The 22,560-nt window shown below is 41.7% G+C and overlaps 1 protein-coding gene across 1 annotated transcript in view; it reads left to right on the forward strand.

The window, feature by feature from the left end:
- PAWR (pro-apoptotic WT1 regulator) overlaps positions 1 to 22,560 on the forward strand; it is a 79,441-nt gene that overhangs the window by 52,566 nt on the left and 4,315 nt on the right. The window contains exons 3-5 of the mRNA XM_084267164.1: positions 11,140 to 11,174; positions 20,044 to 20,191; positions 21,242 to 21,346. Coding sequence (XP_084123290.1) covers positions 11,140 to 11,174; positions 20,044 to 20,191; positions 21,242 to 21,346 — 288 coding nt within the window. The remainder of the gene's footprint in view (positions 1 to 11,139; positions 11,175 to 20,043; positions 20,192 to 21,241; positions 21,347 to 22,560) is intronic.

Here is a 22,560-nt window from a genome sequence, read left to right on the forward strand (position 1 = left end):
GGGAATCCCTGCTGAATGTTTCTAGCTCTGCAGAAGTAGACATAGCATAAGCTGTCAAATATTTTTATAACATAGATCATGCATTCATGTTCATAGAATCATAGAATGGCATGGGTTGGAAGGGACCCCAAGGATCATACAGTTCCAACCCCCCTGCCACAGGCAGGGCCACCAACCTCCAGGCCTGGATCTACACAAGGTTGCCCAGGGCCCCATCCAACCTGGCCTTGAACACCTCCAGGGACGGGGCATCCACCACCTCTCTGGGCAGTCTGTTCCAGCACCTTACAGCCCTCTGTAAAAACCTTTCCCCTAATATCTAATCTAAACCTTCGCTCCTTTAGCTTTAGTCCATTCCCCCTTGTCCTGCCATTGTCTAGCCTTTAAAAAAGTAGATTCCCCTGCTGTTTGTATGCTCCCTTCAGGTACTGGAAGACTGCAATGAGGTCCCCCCACAGCCTTCTCTTCTCCAGGCTGAACAATCCCAGCTCCCTCAGCCTCTCTTCGTAGGGCAGGTGCTCCAGCCCTCTAATCATCTTTGCGGCCTCCTCTGAACCCTCTCCAACAGTTCCACATCTTTCCTGTACTTGGGTCCCCAGATGTGGACACAGTACTCCAGATGAGGCCTCACGAGGGCAGAGTAGAGAGGGACAATCACCTCCCTGTCCCTGCTGGCCACCCCTCTTCTAATGGAGCCCAGGATACCATTGGCCTTGCGAGCTGCAAGAGCACACTGCTGGCTCACGTTAAGTTTCTCATCCACCAAAATCCCCAAGTCCTTCTCAGCAGGGCTACTCTCAAGAAGCTCTTCTCCCAGTCTATATCTATGTCTGGGATTCCTCCGGCCCAAGTGCAAGACCTTACACTTGGCAGTGTTGAACCTCATTAGGTTCACCCAGGCCCACCTTTCAGGCCTGTCAGGATTGCTCTGGATGGCTTCCTTTCCTTCTGTTGTGTCAACCACACCACTCAGCTTGGTGTCATTCGCAACTTGCTGACGGTCCACTTGTACTAAAAGAGTATCATAGTGGTAGTTACTCATATGTGCTTGTGATTTTAACAGGTGCATGTTACAGTTCCCTAGAGATGTGAGGATGAGGGGGGAGCCTGCTTTTCTACAGCGTTGTAGTCTGGTGTAATTAATGTGATGACTCAAGAGGGAGCTGGGGATGTTTAGCCTGGAGAAGAGGAGGCTGAGAGGAGACCTTATCATCGCCTACAACTGCCTGAAAGGAGGTTGTAGAGAGGTGGGCGATGGTCTCTTCAGCCAGGTGACAGGAGATAGGACAAGGGGAAAGGGCGTGAAGCTGCGTCACAGCAGGTTCAGATTAGATGTTAGGAAAAAAATTTTTACTGAAAGAGTTGTCAGGGCCTGGAACAGGCTGCCCAGGGAGGTGGGTGAGTCACCATCCCTGGAGGTGTTTAAAAGACAGGTAGATGAGGTACTTAGGGATATGATTTAGCATAGGACAGGAACGGTTGGACTTGATGATCTTAAAGGTCTTTTCCAACCTTGTGATTCTGTGATTCTGAGGGAGGAGGAAGCTGGAATACAGAGTTGTTCAGTGGAAAGAGTCTGATAAGTTTATTCTGCTAAAAAGGGAAATACTTGGGTGTGAGCTCAACCACTGCCCTGCTGATAGAGCTTATGGCTTAATCATTAGCAAGGCTTTCTGCCATGGTTTTGGTTCATGCTACGTAGTATTCTCCTACATAATTTCTGGGGACTTTGTGAGGAATAATGTGCCAGGAACCAGTCCTTACACATAGTGTGGACATCACAGCACCAGTTTGGCTGCTGTGTCTTACTATGAAGACATTACAAGTCTTTTCTAGCCCGGAAACAGCTGCATGCCCTTAGTCAGTTTAATGCCATGAAAAGGCCCTTTTGGGCTGTAGCTCACATTGTTTCAGATGCCTTTAACTAGGAGGGAACCGATCGATGGGACATAGAGGAGACCTCAGATGTGCTTTTAACCATGGATGTGGCAACTCAGTGTCTTTGGAGCCATAGTCCTAGTCTCTGGATTTGTCAGCCTCCATGTACTGTTTTATTAATAGAAGCTGTCAGGCCCATTCTGTTGGCAAACTCATGGACAAGGCCCTCTCTTTTCTTGGACCCAGCACCTAAGTAAAGGCAGGCAGGACGGTTCATTGTTTTAAGCTGGTTCCACTGAAGAAGTTGGTTTTATCACTAGTGATGATTCTAGCACATTGTGTGCAAAACAGCAAACAGCTCAGCACTCAGGTGAGTTATAATGCTCCTCCAACTGTGAGACAAACCCCACTGAAAATAATTTTGGGAAATTGTATTTTGTGTGTGTGTATGTCTGGACAGAGGCTGGTGTGTTGTGAAGGGGCTGTGGACCTGTCTCCTTCCAGGATTTGTTACTTACACTTGTGATAACACACAGCAAATTCTGCTTGTGTTTTCGTTCTCCTGGGCTGTGCTGTGAGTTTCACATTGTGACGTAGCTCTCCTGTGACTTAAGATCCTGACACAACTCTTTTAATTTCTCTGTGCTGTAAAGGTTTATGCCCATCTCAACTCTGCTTTTTTAAAAGCTCTCCTGTTTTAGCATCAAGTGGTACGTTTTAGATCCTGTTCTTTTCCCTTCCATGTTGGAGACATTCTTCAGGTTTCTGACAACATTATTGATATTCTTTTATGACTGATTGACACATTACATTTGGGAGCTTTGTACAAGTATTTACAAGTTCCTTTTCGGGGAATTTTAGGAAGCCTACATTGTTAGTCTTCAACACTGATCCATGAAGGTCATGTTGTTGAATATAATCACTGTCTGTCTTCATTTTTTCTAGCTCTGCTCTGTCAGTGAGTCACCTCAGATCTTGTCAGCCTGATCTAATCAGCTCCTTCATAGCTTTTGTTCTGAGTGCCTAACTGCTTGTCCTGACCTCTTGTTCTGGCTTTTTGGTATTGAACATTGCTTGGCTATAGAAATGGAGAATAACAAAGAAAGAAAGAAAAAAAACCAAACCAACAACCCACTGGTCACATGTTTTAGTGAGTATTTCCAGTTTCCTATTTTTGGGACCTGATTTTTTCTTGATGACACTTGACTTCTCGGGGGGTTACTTGATTTACCTGCAAGCATTTCTTTAATTTTTTCCTCTCACCTAATGTCCTTGATACATTCCTTCATAGGTAAGAATGCAGGCCACTTACCACCTCCCTGTTAGACCTCTTATTTGATTCCCTAGACATTCCTGTAGTGTTTCTCCGTGGCCTCCTGGCTCTGTGTAAACAGGGAGATGACTCAGAATTTCTTTGGCTTCACAGGAATTACGCGTAGCATTCGCACCCAGGCGTTCCAGCGTGTCTCTGTTAGTTCTAGTTTGAATTAATTACACAATAATTAAAGGTAGTAAATGAGGCTGTAAAAAAAATAATGATAAGGTTCACTTAAGTGAATGGAAGTAAGGACATTTTTCCCTGATTGAAATTTGGTTTTCTGGTCTGTGTGTGGTTTTTTGTTTGTACCCTACCCCCCAAGGTTTAGACCACAGACTGATCATTAGGTGGAAGCATAATTTTAACTGTATTTCTTTCATTTTCTGTCATGCTGCTGTCTTCTTTTTCTAAGCAATTTTTCATCTGTAATTAATAGGTTAAGTTTACTTTAGATGTTACATGTAATAATTAAGAAACATTTAGGACTTTGTAAACGCACTACAGTTACCTAATCACATGACTGTGCTTGTAAATCTACATTAAAACAACATGCTGTAGTTTAAGGAAGTATAGTATATAGAAATACATACATATAAGTGTATGTAACAGAAATATAAGGTCCCTTCCAATCAGAACCATTCTGTGATTCTGTGTTCTTAACCTCTGTTTAAAAGCTGATTAAAAGATACAGGTGAACTATAAGAACTAATAAAATTAAAAATCCTCTGTATAAAAATACAAATAGTTTGTAAACCTTATCAGACAAGAAGTAGTCCACAAAGTTAGGTGTTAGGTTTAATTAATATTATTTTTCAGGGAAAGAACCACTGTGAAACCTACATATGGCAGGGACTGGAACAGGCTGCCCAGGGAGGGGTTGAGTCACCATCCCTGGATATGTTTAAAAAAAAGGGTAGATGAGGTACTTAGGGATATGGTTTAGCACAGGACAGGAATGGTTGGACTTGATCTTAAAGGTCTTTTCCAACCTTTTGATTCTGTCATAGGTCAGGACAGAATGAGCATTTGTGTGGCAGACTTCAGTGTTGCTGCCCATGTTGCAGCCCTTCTTTGAGGCATTCAGGTATCTTTGAACCATCCTTCCCACTCAGCTGAGCTCAGAAAGTGGCGTGCCTGTGTCTGTGTGGTGTGGTGCCCAGGCAAGCCATGTGTAAGAACGTTTCAGTTACTCTGCAGGAGCCAGGTGAGGCAGGTGCTGAGACAGAGCTCATAGGTATGTACCCTTGGATCTTGGCAAATTTTGAGAAGAGGCTTTCTTTTCATAGTTGTCTTCATTGCTCCTGATTTCTAGAAAAGCAAAACCAGCACATGATCAGGCTCTGCAGACGTGCATGTCGGTAGTGCAGTACTTCACTGAGGCTTTGCTGTGTGAGCTAAAGTGAACTGCAGAGTTTCCACCTAAGACATCATTCATCCATAGTCCAGAAACACACATACCTCTCAGAGAATGGCAAGCTTTCAGATTTCCCTTTTGAATAAAGAAATTGAATAGTTTTTCCCCTTAAGGGGTTTCGTAGTCAAGAAGTAGAAGAGACTGCTTGGAACCTGTTGAAGATGCATGGATTTCATATGGCCTGCAGTGAAAGGGCCTGGGAAATTCAAAGTCAGTCTAGGGAACTGGTAACTTGTGGTGCTGTCTTTATTTTTAGGTTACTCTACACAGAATCATAGAACAGCCTAGGGAAGAGACCTTCAAGTTCATTTCATTCTAAACCCCTTGCCATGGGCAGGGACACCCTCCACTAGACCAGGCTGCACAAAGCCCCATCCAACCTGGCCTTGAACTCTGCCAGGGAGGAGGCAGCCACAGCTTCTCTGGGCAACCTGTGCCAGGGCCTCACCGCCCTCACAGGGAAGAATTTTTCCTACTATCTAATCTACATCTACTGGCCTTCAGTTCAAAGACATTGCCCCTTGTGCTATCACTACATGGCCTTGTAAACAGCCCCTCACCAGATTTCTTGTAAGCCCCATTCAGGTACTGTAAATATATAAAGGGTATATTAATCTCAAATGTACTCTCTTTAGCACAGGTCACGAAATTCTATCTTCCTTTTCCTTGACAACATCTTTTTAGGTCTTGCTTCTCTACATCAACTGCTTCAGACAGAAGCAGTCGTTCTGTATTGCTGACCTGGAATTAAGTTTCTGGGTGCCACAATATCAAAATAGTTCTGGCAACTGAATTCTAATCTCCAGAATATAGGAATGTCTTTTTCTGGCTCAAGGTTTCATTCTGTTATGTTTTATTCATTATGGCATGTTTTAAAAACATCAGTTGGATGTAAATTAAACAAGTTTCTTTTAAAATGTATTGGTTCTAACTTGACAGAATACAAATCAAAGGAAGATCAAAATACAAAAGATTCTGTCAGGGTATTTAAGAACAGGAAGTCAGCTTTTTTTTCTTTTTTTTAATCATACCAGGTTCCTGTTTCAGTTTATTTTGTAACTGATTAATAGGTGGTGATAACTTCATGCTTTGTTAACAGTTTTAGAAATAAAAGCTCGTGTTTAGAATGACTGTTTAGAAAAAAGATTTACTGGGTGAGTAAAGAGTGTTTGAGGTCATCTCTAGGAAATCCACACCAGGAAAGAAATCACAGAATCATTAAGGTTGGAAAAGACCTCCAAGATCATCTAGTCCAACCATCCCCCTACCACCTACGTTACTAACTAAACCATATTCCTAAGTACTTCATCCAGTCTTTCCTTGAAGACCCTGAAGGATGGTGACTCCACCACCTCCCGGGGCAACCCATTCCAATGCCTGACCACTCTTTCTGAGAAGAAATTTCTCCCAATTTCCAACCTGAACCTCCCCTTGGTGCAACTTGCAGCCATTCCCTCTTGTCCTGTTACTACTTACCTTTGAGAAGAGGCTGACCCCCAGCTTACTACACTCTCCTTTCAGGTAGTTGAGATCAATAAGGTCTCCCCTGAGCCTCCTCCAGGCTACTCAGTCCCAGCTCTCTCGGCTGCTCCTCATAAGGCTTGTGTTCCAGACCCTTCACCAGCTTCATTGCCCTTTTCTGGACACGATCCAGGGCCTCAATGTCTTTCTTGTAGTGAGGGGCCCAAAACCAAACACAGTATTTGAGGTGTGGCCTCGCCAGAGCTGAGTACAGGGGGATGATGGAGTCCCTGGTCCTGCTGATTACACTATTCCTGATGCAAGCCAGGATGCTGTTGGCCTTCTTGGCCACCTGGACACACTGCTGGCTCATGTTCAGGCGAGAGTGTCAACCAACACCCCCAGATTCTTTTCCACTGTAATAAAATGTAATGAGTCTCAGAATAGATGTAAGATCCTCCTAGGAGCTATGCTAAGGCACGTGGAAGACAGGGAGGTGATTCGAGTCAGTCAGCGTGGCTTCACCAAAGGCAAAACCTGCTTGACCAACCTAGTGGTTTTCTATGATGCGGTGACCACATCAGTGGGCACAGGAAAAGCAATGGATGCAATCTGTCTGAACTTCTGTAAAGCCTGTGACAAAGTCCCTCACAACACCCTTCTCTCTAAACTCGAGAGAGATGGATTCAATGAGTGGACTGTTCGGTGGATAAGGAATTGGTTGGATGGTCGCATCTGTAGAGTGTGGCTCGGTGTCCAGATGGAGATCTGTGGCAAGTGGTGTCCTTCAGAGGTCTGTACTGGGACCAGTATTATTTAATACTTTCATCAGTGACGCTGTGAGGTTAAGTGCAGCCTCAGCAGGTCTGCAGATGACACCAAGCTGAGGTGCAATTGACACACCGGAAGCATGGGGTGTCATCTAGAGGGACCTGGACAAGCTGGAGAAGTGGCCCCATGTGAACCTCATGAGGTTCAACAGTGACAAGTACAAGGTCCTGCACCTGGGTCAGGGCAATGCTCATCATCAGTACAGGCTGGGAGATGATGTGATAGAGAGCAGCCCTGCAGAAAAGGACTTGGGGGTGCTGGTGGGTGAGAAGCTTGACACGAGCTGACAGTGTGCACTTGCAGACCAGAAGGCCAACTGTACATCCCGGGCTGCATCAAAAGGAGCATGGCCAGCAGGTTGAGGGAGGTGATTCCCCCATGTTCTCTGCTCTCATGGGACCCTCCCTGAAGTACTGTGTCCAGTTCTGGAGTCTCCAGTAAGGACATGGAGCTGTTGGAACAGGTCCAGAGGAGGGCCACAGAGACGATTAGGGGACTGGAACATCTCTTCTATGAAGACAGGCTGAGAGAATTGAGCTTGTTCAGAAGTGAAGGCTCCAGGGGGAACCTTATAGTGGCTTTCCAGTACCTGAAGAGGCCTACAAGAAAGCTGAGGAGGGACTTCTTTTTAGAAGGGCATGGAGTGATAGGACGAGGGGGTAATGGTTTTAAATTGGAAGGGGTTAGATTTAGATTGGAAGAAATTCTCCACTACGAGGGTGGTTAGGCTCTGGAACAGCACATACTCTACATTGCCAGTATAAGTGCACCAGCCTGTTGTAGCAGCCTGATTTGATCCAGGCAATTTGCTGTAACTGTTTGTGAAACTTGTAAGTAGTCTTTCAAGGGATTCCAGTGAACTGTTTCCATAGTCCAGCTGACTCCAGAGTTTGTACATGTTTAAAAAACAGTATTTGTTAGTGTGTTTTAACTAGCCGATTTGTAATGGTGGGCTTGGTGTAACATCTGGGAATCTTTGTCAGACACTTGTAAACACAGACAACTCTATTTGTTTAAAGCCTGAGGACCAGCTTGTTTATGTAATCTCTGTATTGGCCAGATGAAGGGCCAAGATGAGGCAGGAGCAGAGGGGGGAGTTAGTGGAGTTGCTTACATCCTAGTTTGACAGAAATTTAATTGGTGGTAAATGGTTTTGTTAATGGAAATGGACTCAGCTGCCTTTTCTGCCCTTACACATTCTCCTTCTGTGCAGCAGGTGTGTGTGTGTGTTAGGCTGTCTGGTGAACCAGAGGAAGGAGCTCATGTGGAATTAGACAAATCTTGGCTTTTTCCTTAGATTACACCCTAGCATGCATTAATATGTGACTGCACAAATGCTTTCATAGACACAACCAGTTTCCTGTCAGTCTTGAACTCCCACTTGAGATGGAGCAAGAGCAAGGCTACTTTACTACACAATTTAACAGCAGCAGTATACAATGTTAAAAGGTGACGCAGGCTGCCAGAGATGATGTGCGAGAAGCAAAAGTAACTGTAAAGCGGTGTTCTGAATACTGTGTTTGAATGAGTGATTTCAACCCTGGATGAAGAACTGATGTTGTTAGACGTCTTTGACAGCAATATTTATTCACCAGTATGAACATGAATAAATATTCATACTGGTGAAAATTCTTTACTGATTGCTCCTCTGTTCAGGATTTCCAGAGTCAGTAAAAAGAAGTCCTTTCTTAAAGGGAGATGTTCAAATAAAATGATCTCTTCATTGCCCATAAACTTTTTTTTTTGACAAATCAGTCATTTTTTTAGTAATTACTAGATAATTTCAAACATGGGTTAAAACTCAAAGGTTAAAAATACTAAAGTGTATAAGCAAGATTTATAAATTAGGATCTTCTTTTAGGTTAATTCTTTGCAGAACAGGAATCTTCCTCCTTTCTTTATTTTCTGCTGATCTTTTCCATGCTGCTGTTTACAACAGCATGGATCCCAGTATTCCAGCCACTTTTCCTTACACCTCACAGCCTATTTACCTGGTCCGTATTTCAGCAGTTTGCCTATGCATATGCTGTGTAGGCAGGTGTTGCTAAAACTGAGATAAACATCATCTGCTGTCACTTCATACACTGAGCCAGTCATCCTGTTGCAGAAGGCTGTCCGGTCAGTCAGGCATGATTTTCCCTTCATATCCATGCTGATTTCACCTTGTCCTTCAGAAGGTTTGAGGTAAGGTCTGGCCTGCAGCTCCCTGTGTGTTATTCGTTCTTGAAGATAGGAGTGTCATTTACTTCCTTCCAGCCCTCAGAAGCCTCCCTCTTCTGCCACGACCTTTCAAAGATAACGTACCAGACTTTAAAAATAGCATTGGTACTATTTAAAATTCTGTTTCCTTGCCCTTTTAGAGGTGAAATTATGTTGCTGTTTCATAGCTGCGAATTGCTACTTTTCAGATGCTGTCATCAATGATAAAATAGTTATCAGTGTTAAAATAGCAGTTTCACACCACTTTGTGGGTTTCTTTAAATAGTTCCCATGACATAAGTTTAATAGTGTTCTGCTGGTTGCAGAAGTTGAAAATACATCATAAAATAAAATTGACTTTTAAGATCAAGGTTTTTTTCTGTAATGCAAATATTTTTGTCAACTTTATTTTCTATAATAAAAGAATATTCTTTTTATCCTATTTTTAGTTCATTTGTTTACATACAAAGACATTAATATGGTGATCAGTGAAGGTAGTGTAATGTTATGTAGAATTTTAAGAGCAGATGGAATTTCTCTTGCATCTTCTTTCGGGAACTCATTTATTCCTTTGTCTGCAGCTAGTGTCATAAATAGAATTTCATTCTTTGCCATTATTTTTTCCAGTAAAAACAATTGTTCATTCATTAACTTCTTAAATATCCTTTCCTGACTTTTTACCTAATATTTTGCTGATGCTGGGGGGTTGAGTTTTGTCTATGACTAACAAAATAATTGCTTCATGTTCTTCTTACAACATGCTAAAAAATATTTGTGGTCTTACTGAGTCTAATCTGAGACATCATTTACGAGTTGAAACATGTCTTTAATTTTTCTGTCTGATCAGACTGGTATTGGGAAGCTACAAGCACAGCATTATTGATGCAAATGTATTTCAGCTTTTCTTATATTTGCATAATGCATCAATGTATTCTGAGGGAATGTGTAACAATAAATAAGCCCCTTTCCCCAGTGTTCTTTCAGGTCCCATTTCCATTTTTATAGAGTCAGAATAAAAGCATAATGGATTTTTTTCAAATAAAAACCCCAAACCTACAGACCAATCAAAATGTAATGTTAATGAAAACATCTTCTTACAGCATTGTGGGAATCTGAAAAGCAATGAAATTGTTTACCTTAAACTAGAAAAAATATGATGCATAGCTTGTGCACTGCTGAATTCCCATTTAAAACATGTACTTTCATTTACAATGTGTCCTGCTTCTCACTACTTCAGTACATAAGACAATTCTGGAATAGCAGTCAAAGCAGATGTAGAGTATATTTAAATTTGTAGTTAGAATGCATTAAGCCTCTGCAGGTGATTAGAAAGCAGTGATCTAAAAATTGACTTACTGCAGATTGACAAGTCACTGTCAGACACTTAAGTGCACAGAACATCCAGGTACTGACTTCCAGCCTACCTGCTTAACAGCAGATGCCAAAGATGACTTCAGTCAGCCTGAGAGAAACCAAGGTGAGCCAGCCTCCAGCACCTGGCCTAAGCGTGGTGAAGAGCGTACCTGTAGTTATGACTGACTTGATACATAATAAATTGATTTGGGTGTCAGCTTTGTACTGGCTTCAGTTTTTATTCCATCTGGAGGGACAGCAGTGGTGCCAAAGAATGGGAACATCTTGCTTGGACACGAGTAGGTGAACAGCTACTGAAGTTCACAAGTATTTCCCTATCGGTAGTGGTTGTGAACACGTATCGCTGGCAGGGTATGTACAGCTTTGGTAAGCTGCTTGGTGTTCTGTGAGGAAGTGTCCACAGGTTAAGTGCATCCAGTTTTAAGGTGTAGCCAGAAGCTGCTGCTTAAGGGTTCTGAGCTGATGTCCAGAAACATTAACATGGTTACAAGAATTCTGGTTCTCTGTACTCCTGACAGCAAAATAGTGCACAACATAGTTGTGCAGCAGCTGTTTGAGGCACAGGTCTCCTGCTCTTAACTGCAGGATTTGTCTTCTATGGCATGATAAAGTATTTTGGAAGTACAAGAAAAATGTTAACTAGCTTTTCCTTTGTTTCTTTTAGGACTCCTCCAGGATGGTGTCAAGCAGGTATAAAAGGTATGAGATTCTTGCATACAACGCGGTTCTTTACACATAGAGTTCTGCCAGAAATAAAGCTGTTTAGGTGGGTGTCTGTAGTAGAGGCCACCACACTACTACCATAGATACATTGCTTGATTTTGGAGTAAGGACCTGAGAGATGCAGCAAACTTGTCCAACCCTCTTTGTTATATTACTATTTTAAAATAAATTCAGTCAGTATTTTGCAGGGTCTTACTAGTGCAGAACATTTTCCCAAGGAAATCTCTACCTTAACTACACATTACCTAGGAGCTAGTAGTTTCACAGTTAATTTATGAAGTGCCATCTTCTGAAGTTTTATACAGGAAGATAATTCACAGTAATATTGAAAGAAATGTCTGTGGTTTTGTCATACTGCTGTCTTGGTTGTAGGGGATGCTGCCCACGTTTAGCATGTCCTGTTAGCTATTTGCCTTTGAGTCAAGTGTTATCCCAGTTATTAGTCAAGTTCTTCAAGCACAAAAGTATTTCAGAACCTCTTGATGTACCTGACCAGTGTGTGAAACTTTTGTCCATGTGTAATTAGTATTGATGCAGCTGTCACAAATATTAGAAAAATGTAATGGTAGCATGAGGTCTAAAATACATCAACTGAATCAAGGCACTTATGTAAACATGTTTTTATTTGACACATGAACATATTAACTTTTAAATATCCTTTACTCAGGTAAAATGTGTAGGTGGTTAATTCATCTGTGTTTGTATATCCTGGTTGTAGAAGTAACTGCAAAGGGCACCTACAATTATCTTGTCTACACTAGTATATTTTCCACCCCTCAGATGTGTTCACCTGTGGAATCATGGAATGGTTTGGGTAGGAAGGCACCTTCCGTGCCTGCAAGACCAGGTTGCCAAAGCCCCATCAAGCCTGGCCTTAAACACTTCCAGGGAGGGGGCATCTGCAATCCGTTCCAGTGCCTCACTACTCTCATTCTAAAAACCAATTACCTATCCTGCTATGCTGTTTCTTGGTGTGGTGCTGTCTTTGCATTTCTGAGTTCTTATAAACCTGGTTGAGTGCTGCTTTTTATTGCTGATAGGTTTGTTGGATTTTTTTTAATCACTTTGTCATTGCAGAATGGGTGGAGTTATTGTCACAGGCTTAGTAATGATACAATTCCATGATTACTTTCTTTATAATCAAATACATTTTAGTTCCATCTACTTCCTCATCAGTCCCTGTGCAGAATTTCATTGCTTTTGGTGTCTGCCAAATACTTAGTGGTGTGTGTCATAGTGCTTTGTGGCTTTTCACAAATCTTATCTTTACTCTCTTCACATGCTGTATATGTTGCAAAAACTCGGTTCTGTGGAGGGTGGTTATAAATAGAAGTTTGCACGATCACATTTGCAGTTTATTTGACAATAAGCTAATTCTTCTGATTAGCATTGCAAAAATAGGAAACTCCAAAGCTGGAAGGTGCTAGAACAAGACTTGCTTGAGCAGTCTTGTTCAGCTAGCTTTAGTTACAGGTAGGATGTACATTCTTTGTTCAGGAATTTCCCCCTTCACTACATTCAGTAGGAATCTGACTTGCTGTGAGCTGCTGTTAAATATTTTGTCATATAAGTTACCAACTGTCTTACTCATTACATAGTCTTTAAACCTCATGTTGAAAACAATGGAATATTTTCCTGTGGGGTCAGCACAGTGCCCAGTGCTTGCAGATACTGTGTGAGTTTTATTCTGACTGTATCTCCATGAGATGTACAATGCACACTGAGTTGACAGTATCTGTTGATTTTCCTTTTTATTTGAAAATTTCTACCTCTGCTGAAGGAATTTTTCAGGTAAGAGTACTTGAAAAAAGTATGTCTCCCAGTGGCTTCGCTTTCTGACGTGAGTGCCAAAGGAGTCAGGACCACAGTCCTCCTCTGTTCTGACAGCTTTCAGCTTGTTTGCCCCTTCCAACATCTGCAGCAACAGGAGGTCTGTCTAACAAAACAGGCAGCTCTATGGTAACTCTCATTCAGATCACTGGGATCTCACTTCAGTCCCAAATACAACAGAAATGGGATCTGAAAATGCCATTCTGTGATTACACCTAGAGCTGGAATGTGAATGCCAAAAGGCTGAATTGAGACCATAAGCTGCTTGAAGGCTTGAATTTGATCAGCTTAATGTGCTTTTAATAGTTTTGAGTGTACTACTTTAGGTTTTCAAAGCAGGCTAATAGCAAAGTGTATTCTCACAGAGGGGCAACCACTTTGAGATCCATTTGAAGCTGTTCTCTGTGCTATTCTGGGAACAGGTTGTCACTACTTTGTGGGTGGGGAAGAGACTGTTAGTAGACTTTGTAGGCATATGAAAAATGAAAAAAAAAAGTATTTTCCTAAAGTCTTGGGCTCTGTTATAGATGCATTATTTGTAAGGAATTTTCAGGTAATTATTCCTCATCTTTACTACTGCTGCTCCTTCTCTGTTGCTTTCTGCCTCAACGTCACTGGTTTCCATTTCCTAGCCCAGCTAGGAAATTCCTCTCTCTCCCCCTTTCTTCTACATCCTTATATTTAACTGTTGAGGTCCTGGTCTTGTCTTTTTTAATTCCCCTGTTTCATCCCTGTCCTCTGCCCTCTGCTGACTTCTAGTCTTGACTAAGTGATACCATCCTGGGCTTCCAGTACCTTCTCTTTCCCTTCCCATATAGTTGTTTTCATGCCTACCCAGCCTCTTGGGCATAGCAAGACACGAGAGACTGAAGAGCAGAGAAGGATCTATGCTGCATGTTCTCATGGAATTGCTGTTCTCTCTGTGTGTTCAAGTGCTCAATGAATTGCATAGATTTTACTACCTGTTTAATCAGAGGTAGTGGCTCCTTTGCCTTATATGGCTGCAGCAATCCGTGGTTAAACCTTTATACGACATTGCTGAGAAACCTGTTTCACTGAGTGCCCGTTGACTGGAAGACATGTTTACAAATGAGCTCTGGCTGCTGTTGTGTTATTCTACTTGTGTTCTGGCTGACTTGGACAAACTGAGCCTGGCTCCTTGTGCAGTAAAATAAATAAAAGTTTGCGATGAGGTTCTTAATCTGCAATTTTAGCCTGTCTTCTGAATTTACTTTAAAACTTTTCATACTTAATCCATGAAAGTTTGTGTAGGGGCTCCTCTGTAGTTGCTTGATTAATTGCATAAAACGTTTTCAAAAGAAAGCAATGGTTCTGTTGGGATCTGGAGTGGTACTGTAAAATCTATTAAAAGCATGACCAGAACCTTCAGGGTCATACTGACATGAAGGCCACAGGACAGAACTGTGACCTGCCGTCTGTTCTGTGAGCTTCATGTGATTAGCAAGTGTAGATACCCTTTAGTGGTAACAGCCCCTATCAACTTCCTCATCTTTCATTTTTTCCCTATGCTTTTCTTCATGTGGCACACCTTATCCTGGCCATACCAAAATTCTGTTCTAGTTAACTGGGTCTGCCAGTTTTCATGCTGCTTTGTGGGCAGTTATGTTAAGCAACAAGCACATTGCCATTAGTAAGAATGTTTTGTTCTGATTTGGGTCTGATGCTATCAGCCTACCTGGTGTCATCACTGATTTCTCAGACAAGAGAATGACAAAATGTATTCTGTTTATTGCAGTAGTGGAGTGTATTCTACATGTAAACATGCATCATGTTTCTCTTGAGTTCTGTGTAATAAAAAGTTTGTGAGTAACAATAAAGCAAGATACATGTAGGTGGACATAGGAATATTTTTATTAGCACAGAGAGTTTGTTTTAAGAGCTTATTTTTTAAGCCTGCCTACTAGCTTTTGAACCAATTCAGCTTCTTTTTTAGAAATGTCTTAAACTGAAAAGAAAACCCTGCAAATCAGGATTTAAAATAACTCAGAAGATTTTTGCATGGTTCATAGATCAGACAGATCAGGCTGGATCAGTTTACAGAAAGAGTTAGATTAAAATCTCTTCGTGGTTCAGGGGTGTGTTCCCCATATAAGTTTGCTTATTAGTGGAAATGAATACAATATGGTATGGTTTTATGATTTCCAGACCTAACGTCAGAGAGGTTTTTTTCCCCTCTTTTTAGGATAGCATGGCACACTGACAAGGAACCCAACAGGTAGAGACTGTGGCCTGCTAGTTCTGGAAGACTACATTGTACTCAAGTTTAACATTCATGCAAGAGTTGAAAAATAAATGAGGAAGAAGAGCTCACAAGTAGGAAAGGAGCTCGTTGGAGGTGCTCTGAAGGAAATGTCAGTGCTGAAATTCTCTTGCTTGGTGGTTTTAGATTACTACAAAGCTTAAACTGTAACAATTTACATTCAATCATACTAGCCTTGGTCTCACTAATTTAAAAAAAAAACCCAACCAAAAAACAGAACAGCTGCAAAATACTGTTTCATAACACTATGCCCAGACTTGCCTGTGTCTGGGAGTTCTGCAGCAAGGGTTGGCTATAGAAGCATTGTCTCATCTAGCTTGTTACCTTCAGGCCACCACTACGGAGATAGGAACTCTCAAAATAGACAGGCATCACTCAAGGTGCTGTTCTTGACCGTTGTATCCCCTTCTCAGCCAATATTGGTGTTATGAGGAAGAAGAAGGGCGTGGTGTTTATTTCTGCAGAAGTGTTTGATGGTCTAGGGTTCCTCACTGTCCCTTGTGTCAGTTAGCACTCGTGCAACAGGACAGGGTGACACTTCAGGGAGCCACTGTGGCTGAAGGGTGGCTTCTTATTGCTGGGCTCTGGATTGCTGCATCAGCTCCTTGAATGGTTTCCTGCTCAGTCACCTGAAGACCAGAGCCAGGGAAAGTGGAGGAGGCTGGGAATACGAGGCTGTAGAGAAGACAAGATTGCCTTTCTGTAGCTCAGCTCTGAAAGCAATGAACTGGGCTTAAGCAGTCTGAAGTGAGAGAAGTCCAAGGTGGCCTATTTAGAAATACTGTCCTTTGCTTTGATGTAATCAATTAGGAGTTTTCTAATCAAGTAAAATTACAATTTTAGCAATGAAAAGAAATGTTTTATACTTGAAATCAATGAAACCTTGTTTTGAGTGTGTGATTTTAATTGGATGAAATTGCAGTTGGGGCAGTGCTTCAGGAGGGCATTGGGAGTATCAAAGAGGCATTGGAAGGAGCAGGATTTATTCCACCTTTCTGTAATATCACCGTAAAACCTGCCTCTGTGTGAATAACTGGTTTTATTTTAAAGGAAAAGACCAGAACATCATTCTGAAATGAAACTGTGTAAGAGCAGTCAACCTGCAATGTGGGTTGATTTTCCTATATGATTGTTATTTAAGTACAGCCAGAAAGTCGTCTTAAGCTGCAAAAGTGTTTGCTGTTTTCAACATTCTCATATAGGAATGCACATTTAAACCAAGGTTTTGATAGGGGCTAATTGAAAATAAGCTCTAGTGGAACAGCTTGGATCTCTTTAAGCACCTCGTTGAGCAGGCCCTTTGAAGCAGCAGTGAGGGATGATGTTTCTCTATCCAGATGCACTTTCATTTGCTGCTCTCTGGGTGAGAACTCTAATTCAGCGTGCGTGTGGCTACAAATGCAATCTCAGATACACTTCTTGAAAGATAATTTTAAGAAGCACCGTTTCCTGCAGCCACAGCCTGTGGCTGGGTGTTTTGGCTGGAATTGCTGAAGGAGTCATGTGCATACGTTACTGGATGCTAAAAGAGTGTGGGGTATGTTTTGAATTGCATTCTTGAGCGGTGACTCTAAATCACTTCAACTTGCAGACCCCTGTCCTTTTTCTGCTGGTGCTAAGGACCACTTTTACCCAATGCTCATCTGCTGACATAGACTTGCTTTTCTTTCGTACCTTTTGTGAGATTCCAGCAACTTCCAAGTTACAGAGTATTTGTAAACCTTTATTCAGTTAGGAAGTGGAGGAAGCAAGGTTTCATTTGCAGTCCCAAACTAATAAAGTTCTCCTGTTATTTGCATGCAGTTTCCCCCTCGCTCCCCAAAAGAAGGCATAAACCCAGTTTGTTTCCTTAGTAGTATACAAAGCTCTTCAGTTTTTACAGATTAACAGTAGTAGTAGTGTTGTTACGTGTTTATTAAAAATATTATTAAAATATACAGGTTTTATTTCCATAGATATCTTTGTTGTGGCTGGTTGATAGGTGTTTTCTTCTAGTAATACACGGACACCAAGATCAGTGATTCTGTTACTCTAAGTAAGCTTCCTTGTTTAAGGCTCAAAAAGTGACATTAGAGGTACCTCTGCTGTGTCCTGAATAGTACCTTTTTGCTGTTGCTGTGTGCTTGATATTGGTTGTAACAGCCAAAGTAATGAACTTCCTATCTGTCACATTCCTTGTGTTACATTATGGTTTAATGCCTCCCTGAATGTTGTTTTTTAACCCTATTTCCTAGAAGTCTGCCTGAGATGTCCTTTGTGCTTGCTGATACTGACAAAGAATGTGTTCACTAGGGTCTGCTTCCCAGAGGAACAGATGAGAAAATTTCTGAGTTTGAGTTTCAAGGAAAATACAGAAATGTCTTAATTTTCTGTATTAATGAAACCCTTCCTATCTAGGTGCTCTTTCTTCTCACTTTCCTGTCGGAGCATCTGCCAAGGTCACTTACTGGAGCTGAGTTGAGATACTACAGTGTTGGCAAAAGGGCTCATTTCTGAGTGATGAAATATTGAGCCTTTTTTTTGTGTGGTCTGTCCTTGTGACATTAACAGTACAAACCAACACATCTTTCTGAAAGCAAAACAATCTAGAATTTATAGAGTTAAGCTAAAATATTTCTCTTATGTTGTGTTGCAACATGCGTATCCGGTCCTAGAAATATTTTTATTTTTTTTTAAATCTTCTAGATGAATAAACAGTGCTAAATATGGTAATAACATTAAGCTACAAAATTCCTTACAATTGTGTCAGTGTGCCTTGGAAACTTCACACATACTGGAGCAAACCAATTTTTATATCCATGAAAAGACATCGTTTAGCCAGATACTCCTGCTTTTGATTTGCACTGTATCCATCTAGATTTGCACGCTGTCAGCAGGGGTTTTCTGGAGTTATGAAATGGAACACTGTTAAATGAGCACATGAATCATATACGCTCCTGTGTTTTAAATGACATGTTGTAGGGATACTCGGTGCTTTTCATTCCTTCCCTACATGCTCTAGCAAACCATTGTATATGTATTTCATCTCACAGAATCACAGACTGGTTAAGGTAGGAAGGGACTTCTGGAGAGCATCTCATCCAGCCACCATGCTCAAGCAGCAGGGTCACCTAGAGCTGGTTACCCTGGACTGTGACCAGATGGCTTTTATAGAATCACAGAATCACAGAATACTTTAGATTGGAAGGGACCTCAAAGATCATCTAGTTCCAACCCCCCTGCCATGGGCAGGGACACCCTCACTAGACCAGGTTGCTGAAAGCGCCATCCAGCCTGGCCTTGAACACTGACAGGGAGGGGGCAGCCACAGCTTCTCTGGGCAACCTGTGCCAGGTCCTCACTATCCTCACAGTAAAGAATTTCTTCCTAACATCTAACTTAAACCCTCCCTCTTTCAGCTTAAAGCCATTATCCCTTGTCCTATCAGTGCACTCCCTGGTGAACAGTCCCTCTCCCACTTCCCTGTAGAACCCCTTTAAGTATTGGTACACCACAATTAGGTGACCCCAGAGTCTTCTCTTCTCCAGGCTGAACAAGCCCAGCTCTTGTAGCTTGTCTTCACAGGAGAGGTGCTCCACCCCCTTGATCATCTTCATGGCCCTCCTCTGGACTCACCCCAACGTCTCTACATCTTTCTTGTCCCCAAAGCCGGTCACAGAACTCCAGGTGGGGTCTCATGAGAGCAGAGGGGCAGAATCACTTCCCTTGGCCTGCTGCTTTTGAGTATGCCCATTTGTGTTCTCTGGTGAAGACTGAACAAGGGGGTTTTGTTGGTTTTGGGGTGGGTTTTTTTGTCTATGGCTGTTTAGCTGTATATTTTCAAAGTCAAAGAAGTGTGGTTTTTGGTGGATGGAGAAGGGTAAGATCTGTATCTGCCTGGTCGCAGAGCAATCTGGACTCTCTACTGCTGCTCTTAATGATTCATTTGATTTTACATTGACGGTAAATAATCTTGTTATTAGGAAGAAAATATGACCAGAGCACTGTCAAATTTGTGAGTTTGAAAGTGTTTGGCTTCTCCTCTCTATATTTAGATCAGCATTGTTTTTTTACACAGCAGTCGAAATGGAGAACAGGAAAGCTTTTAACAGCTGGCTCGTGCATTTGCAGCGCTTATCTGTTGAGATTCCACAGCAGGGATTTTTAAAGGAATAGACACGTGATCTAAAGGAAAATACATATCACCAGTTAATGAGTAGGAGCCTGGCAACTGAGTTAGGACAAACTGTTGTGTATCCAAGTCCTGAAGTAAAGTGTTTGGAAATGGCACACAATTCGTATGTTGGGCCACATCACTGTCTCACTTAGGTTTGATTTCCAGGTCCTTGCAGGCCATACCCACCGTTCCTGGAAAGTCAGTTGATGTGTGTGAGCTTCTTACATTTTGAACACATACTCGGTTTTCATCCTTTGTGTTTTCATCTCCTTAAAAAGGGGTTTGGTTTAAACTCCATGGTGGTACTTTACTTTTCAAAATACAACAGTTTAGCTTGGTTTTTTAATGTGCACAGTCCATAAAACTTTTCAATCTTGAAAAATAAGATTGGATAAGTATGTCTTTAAAGTTGATGTCATGGGAGCTGCATTCTCCAAGTACTTGACTCTGAGGGCAGTGAATTTAGTGAGGTCTCAGCAACACAAGAGCTGTGCAGTAAGTTCTCTGCCATTTACTAGACTGACTGCTGTGTGCTTTGGGAAGCAATTCTTGTTACTTCTTTGTTCTTGCCTTTGCAGCACAGCTAATGCACCAGAAGATGATGCTGCAAACAGATACACCCGAATGGACAGGACAGCGTACGGCAGGTACAGCAGGGATGCAAACTCCTCTGGCGGTTCCATACCGAGCAGCGCTTTGGAGAAGAGGATCGAGGAGCTTGAAAGGGTGAGCACCAGCTAACACCTGCTTGGCTTGCATCTGAAGTAAAGTACCTTTGAAACTACGGGGGGGTGGGGGGGATTTACAAGTATAACACATAGAAATGATGCTAACTGCTTGAAGTACAGATAGTTATGTCTATAAAATCGTTTAAAGAGTCAGACTGACTGAGAAGAATGTGAACTTCTAATCACAGGCATTTAGTTTTCATTTGATATGTAAGTGAGAAATAATTGAGGTAGATAGCCTCCTGACACACCAACACAGGGCAAATAACAGGGCAAGGAGGGGGCTCAATGGCTGTTCAGAAAATTAACAAGCCTGTTTCTGATCTTCATGGTCTGGATTTTTTAATGTACTTAAATATAAAATTTAATTGGCATCCAGTTGTTTGTTAAAGTATCAAACAGTTAAAATAGATATTTAAAACAAAGTTTTTAATTATTTGAGACATCCTTCATACAAAAAATTTTGGGAAAATATAATAATGTTACAGCTGAGTTTTTCACCTAAACCAGTGTTTTGCTAAATAATGTCATCTATTGTGTAAGCTATTCCTAGCTTCTTTGTCTTCTGAAGTGGATTTTTGTTGGTAACTTACCAAATATTCCTGACTTCATATGGATGAAAATTACTAAGTGAACACAATTGGAATTGAACATTATGGAAAAGTTTAAAGTAAAGCATCATTTATAGAAATTGCTATATATGTATTTCAAAGTACTTGGGGAGGCCTGGTTAAAAGGAGTAACCCTCCCAATAGAACAGATTTGGAAGGTAATACTTTACATTTACTTGCTTCTGTTTTGGGCCCTAATGCAATTTTGCCTTCATGCTTAAGTTAAATATTAATTAAAACATGATCTCTGGAATCAGAGATACCACACAGCTTTACTGTGGGTTAAATGTTTTCTTAGATGTGATTCTTTAGCTCCTTGCAATGTAAGGGCTTAAAGGCATTGGTTCTAGGTAAGTGTGCATGGCTTTTTTCTTTTTTTTTTAATTTTAAACAGTAATAAAATTACATTTTAAACTTCATTGCATATTCTGTTTTAGGAACTTGCAAAGGAGAGACAGGAAAATGTGAGATTAATGAAGGTGACACAGGACAAAGAGGAGCTAATTGGAAAGCTGAGGGAAGAAATTGATTTACTAAACAGAGTAAGCACATATTTTCTTATATGGTAATATATAAATGCGGGTTAAAAGTCTTTGCATTCTCTGTGCTGTTCTTCAGGTACCTGCATCTACCGTGGGAATGGTCAGAAAGTGTGTATGGGGTTTTGAGTAATGTTTCAAAAAGCATGTCAGTGAGTTACTTCTGTTTGTCATGATTAACTTCTGTAAGTTTTCTGCTATTGGAGTACCTGAATTTCTTGTTGCTATGAATGCATAGATGAAGCATTATAGAAGCAAAAGAGCTTTACTGCCTCTTCTTTCCAAATTTGGTGCATAGCATACCAAGAAATAATTAAGTTGGGGGGTTGACAGTTTTCTCAATAAATTGCTACCCAGGACTTTGTTAGACAAAGTAATTATAAATTCAATTTCATTTTAAATGAAAAAAAAGTCAGCTTTTAATTACTAATAGTAGTTCAGGTGATCTTAGAAAGATTTGGGGGTAAGTATTTTATATTCTGACACATATTCTCATACTTTATTGTTGATTCCCAAGTAAAGGCAGAACATGACAGGGCCAGGAGACTTGGGCTAGCATCACTTAGGCAGGAGACAAGGGGTGGGGTGGCTTGACCCTGGCTGGAGGCCACATGCCCACAAACATCACTCTTGTCACTCCCCTTTTCAGCTGGACGGGGGGAAAATACATATTGAGAGGCTCAGGAGTTATGATCAGGACAAGGAGAGATCATCCCGCAATCAGCGTCACGGGCGAAACAGACTCAACACAGAATAGAAAAGCAAACCATCTAATTTATTACACTACACTGCACACAGAAGTAAACCAGGGTCAGACAATGAGAAGTGGAGCTGGATCTTAAAACACCTCCCCCCACTCCTCCCTTCTTAGTAGACAACTTTATTCATGATTTCTCTCCTTTCTTCCCCCCTACCCCACTAAGTGTCACAGAGGGAGACAGGGGTGGGGGTTTTGGTGGTCAGATCCTCATGAGTTGTTTTCCTTCTGAGCCTGGGGGGTGGGATGGGAGGGTGGGGCATTCCTCACACTCTTCTCCTGCTCCAGCGTGAGGTCCACCCATGGGAGACAGTTCTCCTCAGACTTCTCCAGTGTGAGTCCTTTCCCACGGGGCTTCAGCTCTTCACCAGCTGCCCCAGTGTGGGTCATTTCTGTGGGGTGCAGTCACAGACTCATAGAATGTCTCTCAGTCTCTCAGGTGCAGACTGCTCCAGCCTGG

This window comes from Gallinula chloropus (assembly GCF_964237585.1).
Source record: "Gallinula chloropus genome assembly, chromosome: 1".
NCBI classification, from domain to species: domain Eukaryota; kingdom Metazoa; phylum Chordata; class Aves; order Gruiformes; family Rallidae; genus Gallinula; species Gallinula chloropus.